At 39.6% G+C, this 9,387-nt stretch overlaps 1 protein-coding gene across 1 annotated transcript in view; it reads right to left on the reverse strand.

Annotated features, from left to right (window-relative positions):
• LOC111665679 (venom phosphodiesterase 1) overlaps window positions 1–9,387 on the reverse strand; it is a 47,866-nt gene that overhangs the window by 10,126 nt on the left and 28,353 nt on the right. The window contains exons 14-21 of the mRNA XM_023420754.2: window positions 9,281–9,312; window positions 8,721–8,848; window positions 8,200–8,269; window positions 7,875–7,962; window positions 7,149–7,321; window positions 4,119–4,164; window positions 3,667–3,821; window positions 2,457–2,592 (exon numbers count right to left, since the gene is read on the reverse strand). Of these exons, the coding sequence (XP_023276522.1) occupies window positions 2,457–2,592; window positions 3,667–3,821; window positions 4,119–4,164; window positions 7,149–7,321; window positions 7,875–7,962; window positions 8,200–8,269; window positions 8,721–8,848; window positions 9,281–9,312 (828 nt within the window). The remainder of the gene's footprint in view (window positions 1–2,456; window positions 2,593–3,666; window positions 3,822–4,118; window positions 4,165–7,148; window positions 7,322–7,874; window positions 7,963–8,199; window positions 8,270–8,720; window positions 8,849–9,280; window positions 9,313–9,387) is intronic.

A 9,387-nucleotide genomic window follows, 5' to 3' on the forward strand; every position in this document is an offset into this window, starting at 1 on the left:
GCAACGGCAGCTCCTGACCTGTGTGCGTGCGTGCGTGCGCCTAGCAACCAGATAACCAACTCTCCAAGCTCTGCTAGCTTTACATTAGCCGCATGTTAGGTCTTAAATTACATTTAGTTAGGTCTTAAATATGTAAGTCCATTTACTGCTTCCTTCATTGCTTTTTTTTTGTTTTGTTAAAAGAGTGAATGAAGTTGTGACGGTCTCCGCTGAGACAGAGGAGAGGAGAAGCTACTAGCCCTCTCTCGCTGTCACTTCCAGTCGCGTTGCTCTCCTCCCCAGTAATGTTAAATTTAGCACAGAAAAAAACATAATAGTGGTAATTTAAATAGCGGTTCATGGGATTTATTAACCCTCAGGGGTCCCTCTGTCCTTTTTTGGACATTTTCTTCACTTTTCTTTTTTGATTTGCTGATCATTTTGGCTGTGTTACAGCTGAAGGTATGGATTTCTGCAAGAAAGTGTCTTTTTTGACATATTTTTAAAATCTAATATCAGTTACTGTTACAGGTCTATTATACACTGGTAACACATTTTGTACCCTCTGGGGTTCCTCGCGTCCAAAAAAGGACACACAAAGAAAATGCTATAAAATCATCATATATCAATATTTTTTCAGCTTTTTTTTGCATACATCTCTTAAACCACTTCAGTTCTGCTCAAACCTATGAAATGTTTATTAGTCTTCAGGATTTTAACCCTTTAAATGCCAGTTTGAAGACATGTTGCCTCTTGTTTTATTAAAAAAAAAAAAAACACAGAATATGAGATATTTCCCACATAATACATGATGGAGGGATGTGACATTGTTTTATAACAGAGTCTTTTATATCAAGACATTTCTCAAAACCAGAATATGATCAGGGTGACTTTTGAACACTGGAAATAAATCATGTACTCATCCCGGCAGTAGCCCCCGTGGCACTCAAAATTTCCCTGGAATTTTCTAGTTATACGTATTAATCCAAATTATTAGAGAGCAAACGAAGCCTTCTGACAACACCACTCCCATAACTCCATCCAGCTCCCTCTGTTTGTCTTCACTACATAATTTAATTTAATTTGAAAAATCTATGACAACATTGTTTTAGTGGTATCTCTCCAACACATAGAAGAGTTCAAGAACTCCCAAACAAATATTGTTGGTCATTACAAGTCTGTTATTATCATTGTATCTACCAATGCAATCATAAACTTTGTATTTAATTTGAGCAGATTTATTTCATACCACACAGAGAAGAAAAATGTATGCGGTATAAGGTACAGTATATTGAAGTAAATCTATTTATGCCACAATCATGAGGTGGGACAATGTCGTTTCTCTCTTACTCTGACCCTGCCGCTGAAATGTGTCCACCAGTTTGACGCACCGAAGAGAAATCTGACCAGGGGAGCGACTTTTTAAATGCAATAATTCTTATGTACTGTTTTGGATCCATGATAGTAATATATGCCATATTAAGCATTAAGAGAAGTCTATACGCTCCATATCATCCGCAGACTGATGGTCTGGTTGAGGAAATGATTCGAACCATCCAAAAGTAAGGAAAGCATGGCATGGCTATGCACAAATTGTATTGTTGCCAAAGAATTCTGCAATCTCAGCAATCTCATATCATTTTACAGGGCTCTCTGCAAACGTTTTGGAACAAGGCGTGGATATTTGGAAGCCGAACTGTTTGGCCTTTTGATGTTTGGAAGTGAAGCAAGTTATCATAATATATTATCTGGTCTGTAACAAGGCAAAATTAGGTTTGATTATATTATGAAGATTGAATGATATGGTCTTGATATGGTCTAAAAGGTAAAACAATCCCAATGTCATGGTTTCCCATCACGGAACATTTATGTTTGAGCTTTTGTGTTGTGTTGTGTTGTTTTTGGCCAAGAGTAATACTCAAAGCCACATGGCGCTAAAAGTAGCACCTAAGTTAGAAGCAGTGGAGAGGACTCCTAATTCTATTTTTTATAGTAAAACAAACCTAATCATACAGATACTTTTTGAAGAATGCATTGTTTTTGTAAACAGCAATTAATCTGTTATTATTTTAGTATTCAGGTTTTTTTTTTGTTTTTTTTTTTTACTGCGAGAAGTTGTGCATGCATTTTCACCGGCACAGACGCTCTTTCATCAACCAATCGCTTTGGTTCCTGCAAGGGAGCTCGTCCATGAAAACTGACATCAGCCATAGCAACAGAGTTGCACTCTTAGCTTAGGAGTTTTCATGTTTCCTTACTAAAAGTTTGTCTCAGCAGCTTTGTGAATAGGGCTTAGGGATTTAGGTTGTGTCTCCTCAAACAATTACTGTATGTTTTTGAGCACCAAGGGATGGACAACAGACAAAACATTCTTGAGTGAGTGACTGTGTGTGTTTGTGTGTGTGTCTGTGTCATTGGCTGTCTATGCATAAAGTCTAAGCAACTCAGTTTTGTGTCATTTGGGTGCTGATACATACTAGGCGGGTAGAGGAAGGCATGTGTCAGGTTCCCAGCTGTGTCATACTGATCACATCTAGGGCTCTTGGATGCTGGAAGTCTGACATCAGCCCTCAAACAGTCTGGTGTTACTGGAAATAGTGGGTCCAAGCTCATCTGCAATGATGGGAAAATTCAGACTTTAGTTATCATTTGTATCAGATTTAATCATCTCCAAACACTTAAAAAAATAATTGGCAATACAGTAATTTTTACCACAGAATGTCCCTGAAAACTGCATGAACACCACCTGTTAAATCAATATAATAATCTTTTAACTGAATGAGGGCCAATAAAATAATACGAGCTGAGACTAATTTCTATCTGCTGATGAAGACTGTGTCTCATAGCGGGTGGAGGAAAAGGTGGTTAGTGGACGCTAACTGTGGTCGGTAGACAATGATAATGAGCATTCCTAAGCCAAAATAAACAGTGATCTGTGGTGGGTCCTGCTGAATTACTTGAACTTCATGTGCTGTGTAAACATTTCCTTTTAAGGTGCTATTAATATTGTACTATGTCCATATTCATAGTTCTTTTATGTTTCAGCATTATTCATGGTTGGCTTTCATGTATTAATTGACTGACTGGACATATTCTGGCTAAAATAGATTAATATACATTAATGTTTGTTTGCTAGTGTCACAACTGGCAGAATTAAACTATGCCACTCGGGGAAGTGATTAAGTAATTTAATCCACTGTAATAACTCAATTAATTTGTAAATAATTTAATTACCACACAGCAAACCTGAAGATGTTCTGAACCACGTCTCATTGAATTTATGTTCATGTACAACAAATGTAACTGCGAAGAAATATTAAGAAATGTTGTAAATTTACATATTCGGCAAGTAACAAATATGTTGATACCGAACGTCTCAGTATCGTAAAACTATTTTTAGTGTGGGGTTGTTTTATTAGAAGAAGCCGACGTTTAAAGATTTACACTGAAAATTTTCCTCAAAATTTCCCTTTTTATTGAATCCATACAGAGGTTCATCATCTGCAGTGTGGGAGCAGCAAAATCAGACATTGAAACAACATGAAATTGTGCACAGTTCAACCGTGTACATGACCTGACAGGATTATGGTATTCCTCCAAAATCAACCTGATTGTCTGTCACTATGTGTGTTTTTATGGGAACTGTGCACATTTCCAGTATTGAAATTGTACATTTTTAACATTTACCGGTTTGTCGACAGTGAAGGAGCTCCACAGAGGCATCAGAGCTTTGGAGCTATAGCCGCTGATGAATCCCTCCTGGTAGAGGATGCAGTAACTCTGGTCAGGCTGCAGCATCCGGGGACGACCAAATAGCATGTGCTTCTTCTCTGCTGCGGACTCTGAAAGGGGAAAAATGCAAATGGTGACATTGGTACAAAGGTAATTTTCGCTCCCTTTACATTGTCCAATCAGTGGAATTTTTGACAACATTGGAAATTAGTGGTGAGATGTAGGCAATGACAAAAACTCATTGACAACATTTTAAAGGAGCTAATCTAGAATCCAAAAATCTAAAAAATCTAAAAATTAAAACACAAGTGTTACTGTAGAGAAGAGGAAACAGGGCCACAGAATCACAACATGTCATGTTCTTATATCTAAAAAATCTTTAAAGCGCAAAAGTCAAAATTACTCACGCTCTTCTGTGGTCAGATTCAGACGGCTATTGATGGCATTTCCACTCTAATGAGAGAGAGATGAAAACAAAACTGATTCTTTTAATGGAAATCAATGGAAGTTTATACTGTACCTAGGACATACAGAACAGTACAGATGAATGGAGAAAAGTTAAAAAAAAAAATATATAATTAGAAGTAAATAAAACAAAAGTGGTGGCATGGTAGGAGAGTGGTCAGCACTGTCGCCTCTGAACCCTTCTTTGTGTTCTCCCTGTGCCCGTGTGGGTTTCCTCAAAGATACAAAGCCGTGCAGGACGGCAGCAAAGACAAGCGTAAAAGTTGCACAGCTGAGTATGATGAGTGATGCGTTGACTCCAGACTGTCGAGTTCCAGCCTGACCACAGAGCTGGTCTTTCTTATTAGCTTGTGACATCACCTGCCAGCCCTGATGCCACCTCCCACAGCACACCACTGTCCAGCTGCTATCCTTGGTGAAAAAGAAAAAATTGGGAACTGAGCAAAAGTTTTAGTGCCCTAAAAATAAATGTTCTCTTGCATAGGCTTCACATTAATATAATTAAAACCTGAATCAGTTTAGCCGCTTTTGATGTTTCTTTTCTAAATCTATTGCATCTATTGTTCTGCGGTCAACAAAATCATACAAAACGTTTTAATCATGCTCGAGTGCTCTTTTTGCTTTATTGAAAATGTCAGCAAATCATTCTGGACAGTGCTCTGCGTTTGTTATGGAGAATGATAGTGGGTCACTTTCAGGGATATATTGTGTGAATGGTGTTGTGTATTTTTGATAACTGCCGCTGAGAAAATAAAATCACTGTTGTGAATGAGCCAAGATGAGAAACTCCCAACATCAGAAACAATGGGGGTCTATGTGCAACCAGACAGCGCCTACATCTGGTGGAGCAGGCAGGCATTTAAAAGCTAATGCACAATAGGGACAATTCAGTTTACTCCTAAGTCAAAACTGGTGTGTTGCATTGTATTTTAATTGTTTACAAAAAACCTAACAGCGCATTGAACTCAGTTTTAACTGAGTGTGACAGTCATGTGGTTGAAGATTTGCACACATCTGGCCAAGGTGAAGATTTCTCTTCCAAAAGCTGTCAAGTGTGAAAACATCCAGTTAGTTAGTTGGACTGAGGAGGAGGGAGTCTCTGTTTTATTGGCAGGTGAGTGTCATGGGTTGGCATGACAGACATTGGTTGTACTTTATGAGTTTTGTCATTGTCATTTCCTGTTTTATTTTGTACTTTCTTTGTGTCTCTTGATGTTTTTACTTCCTCACCGGTGTTCAATCACCCTTGCCTCCCTTGTGTCTATTTAGTCTCTGTGCTTCCCTTTGTCTGTGTCAGTTCGTACTGTTGAAGTCCCCTGTGCGTCCTCATGCTTCTGCTTCCTGCTCGGTTCGTCCTTCTTTTCCCTGTTTTACCCTGTTTGGATTTTTGATGTTTCCTTGTGTCCCTTACTCCTGTACTCTTTCTGTTTTTTGTCATTAAAAGCATTTTCCAGCTACTCCCTTGTGTTGGCTGCATTTAGGTTCAGTCTTTTCCCTAAAACGTAACAATGAGAGGGAAGAAACACAGGAAGGTGAAGGGGTTAAGAATCCAGCTGGTGATTATATTCAAGCAGACTGTAATGACTTGTCCTTGTGAGGGAGTGTAATCATCTTAAGCCTTGTGGGATATTGTAAAAAGAAATCATTTTAAAAACATTGGCGTTGCACATATTCTGGGGTTTTGCAGAAATGCAAGTAGGAAGGAAGTAGTAGTTTTGTGAGGTAACCGTGACCTTGACCTATGACCTTAGACCACCAAAGTCTCATCAGTTTGTTGCATTAAATGTTAACGCTCTGTCCCTGAAGTTGGACAGTATTTAGTGGTGAATGCAAAGAAACCATCACAATAGTTCCAATGGGAGCTTTGATGCTCACTTCCAGCTTTGTAGTTTGATCTAGTAATGGATCTCTGCATGATTCACAGTTTTAAAAAGTGCTTATTATCTCAGACTGCTGGTAACACAGCTCCCAGTTGAGCCTCTGACTGAAACAGGCCTCCTTAAAAGCCTGCTTTCATCTGATAGGCAACGCCTGAGGAGGGGCACCACCCAGCATCACGGTATCCTCTTACCAGCTATCTGTAAACTAAGTAAAAGGACGTAATTGATTGGGAAATGGGAATTTCCAAACCAAATCCATCTGCACGTGTTTGAACCTGTATCTTATCCAGAATATGAGAGTGGGCAGCACCAACATCAGGCAGCAACAAAGATTACAGCAGGACGTCTCTGCTGGGTAAATATTAAACCGGTGGAACTGGCTGGGATGATGAGGAAACAGCTGTGTGCATGCAGGGAAGCTCACGCGACTGAGAATAGGAGACAGGTGAGCAGGTGGCTCTGGCAGTCAGGTGACTGCGATATGGAGGAAAGTCTGAGGACATCTGGTGGGCGCAGCAGAGAGGTCCCCTCTGGAGGAAGAGCATCAGCGGCTGATTCGACAGCCCCGGGAACGGGTTGGTCAATGCCAACGCGACGGCAAACAGCCCGGTTGCAGAAGAGATGTAGAGCAGGACACTTCGGGTGGACGGCCCGTTGTCTGGAGAATCTCAGGCAGTGGGAGGCTGACTTATGGAGCCTACATATTGCCCCTTTAATAAATCATTCTTATGTAATGACTAAGTTTATTTATTATTATTATTTTTATTGTACTTTTTTGCGCTGGTGGGTAGATGTTTGGAAATACCACTGAGGTTTGCTGCCCTTATACAGCATTATCCCTGATGATAATGAATGGATTGCCTGGAACGAGCATCTAATTCAACAACAAATCGAGCTGAGTCACAATTAAAGCTGCATTAAACTAAGGTCATAATTCATATATAGTTTTCCTATTTCTTATTTTCCCTTAAAATAAGTAAACATTTGTTAATGAGTTAATAATGCTCACTGTTTCTCAACTGTCCTCTCCAGTTCATGGTGACTCTACTGTAAGCTTTTATACTTTTATATTTTAGCAAAAATAATACCAACCAGGGCAAGGCAGGAGCATCCCAGGCTGTCTGCAGGGTCGAGGCTGACCAGCTGACAAAGAGCAGGCATGCTCTGCTCTGCGGGGGGCACCGGTGTGTAGTAGGCCTGCTTCAGGACGTGGTTCATACTGCCATGGGTCCCGTTGTTATCACTGGGAGAGATCTTCAGCAAGTCTGCATGGGACGATGACTGTTAAGTTTTGCGGATGAGTCGCTTTGCATGCTTCTTAACTATAGATCTTGTGTAGGTCACATTACAGGTGACCGTTTCCCAAAGCACACACACAAAGATTTTTGAAATGATTTCAGCTTAGAAAATCTATTTGCAGAAACTGAAACCCTGCGAGACAAAAGTAATCTATCACAGTTAACGTTTAGATTGCTTTATGTTTCTTATGAATTGTAGTAATATGTAGGTAACACAGGTGCAAACAAGGAGCGGTTCTGTAACTCTTCACGATTGGTGAAGAGTTAACATTCTTTCCATAACATGAACTTAGCTTGATAAATGTTCTTTAGCAGTTGAAATAACAGAGTTTAATAAGGCAGTTAAAATCATTGGAAAAAAATATTCACTGATTCATTATTTATTACATGCAAGCTTCAGATCTCTGCAGATTTGCCTCATTAAAACGACCGCAGTTCAACTATAATAAGTTTCAGACTGCGGTTTGTTTGGAATCGTACTATTAGACGTCATTTATCAAAAGAACACCAAAAAACTCACCACACATGAGATTGTATAACTCGACGTTGGAGAACGGTTCAATTGCTGTTTTGGACTTAAATTTGGGTCCATAACTGACAAACATGGCCTGCATGAAAAGAAGAAAGAAGAAATTTCAAACATTTATTTCAGTGCTGTACTGACAATGATGGACACGTCGGGGAAAAAGGTCAAGAGAGTCAAAAGGTGAAGAACTAAAAGTTACGGAATAACTGTGATAAAAAAATAAATAAAGATATACATTTCAGAGGGGGCAGAAGGGCTTATTTGAGACATAATTGCTGACTACTTGGAGAGAAAAAAAACAAAAATCCTCAGTGCTCACATGCATGCTCTCAGCATCGTTGTCATAGCCATGAGCTCCACCAGAGCAGAAGGTGAGAGATCCTGGATATCTGCAGGGACACAGGGGAGTTCCTCAGTTTTAGTTCAAAAGTCAGTCGGATCAGTCTCCAACATAAACTGAAAAGCACTGTTTCGAGTTTGAAGGAGTGCGTGGGTGAGGGAATAAACTCCCCTGGCGAGTTTATATCACATGCCAAGATGAGTGCATTAAAAGTAATTTGTTTCTGTCAGTGAGTGGGCTGATAACATCCTGAGGGGCATTCTGTGTATTTTGCTACGTTTAAATGTGGCTCACCCATCATCTGGCTGTTGACCAGATCCAGACAGTTTATCGCAAATCAAATTGTGTCCTTTTAAAATATACCTTCCCCACGTTTTATGTGTTTCCCAACTGCCACCTGATTCAAATTTTTTGCATCCTTTAGCTGTTGGCTGCAATTAAGACACAGTAAAAAAAAAAACAACAAACTAACAGACAAACTGAAGGCGAACAATGGGTACCTCTCAAACAGCCATTTTGGGTCAACCAGGATGTTGACGTCTTCGATACGACGGCTGTTGGCAAAGTGAAGACGTTTTGGTAGGTTGGCCTTCAAGTACGGTTTGATCTTCTGGTCTGGTTTCTTACACTGAATCATCAGCAAAAACACAGGAAATGACTTAATTTTAAATGGACACATTCATTTCTTGTAGCAAAAACAGTTTTATTGTCTCTATGTTTCATGTACAAGCAAATACATGAGTAGGTTTAACCCGCATGCATCAAAACCTCCACTGATCAGACTCAACTGATTAGCAACAAACTTGGTGGAAGTCACCGGCCAGAGACAAACCCAATACATTATGGCTTCAGATCCAAATCACTGACTATGAATCAGATTTATTCTGTATGATGTCTGGTGTGTGTTGTTTGTAGCTTTAGTGGAGGTCAGTGCTCCCTGAACGCTTGATTCATTAGAAATGATCTCATCTGTCAGATGGTGGTTATCTCATTTCACACTGAACTGTTTATGCAAAAAATTGTTGAACATGTGGGTGTTGATGAAAGGTTGGTTACTTACAGTCATATTAGCAACAAGTCCAGCTGAGTTCACTATTGAAAGGATGAAGGACAAAAGTCAACATTTATGTCATTTCACAAAGCCCAAACTTTTACCAACACACACAT

This window comes from Seriola lalandi, unplaced genomic scaffold (assembly GCF_002814215.2).
Source record: "Seriola lalandi dorsalis isolate HSWRI2012SDOR001 ecotype SW California unplaced genomic scaffold, Sedor1 jcf7180002054657, whole genome shotgun sequence".
Classification (NCBI taxonomy): domain Eukaryota; kingdom Metazoa; phylum Chordata; class Actinopteri; order Carangiformes; family Carangidae; genus Seriola; species Seriola lalandi.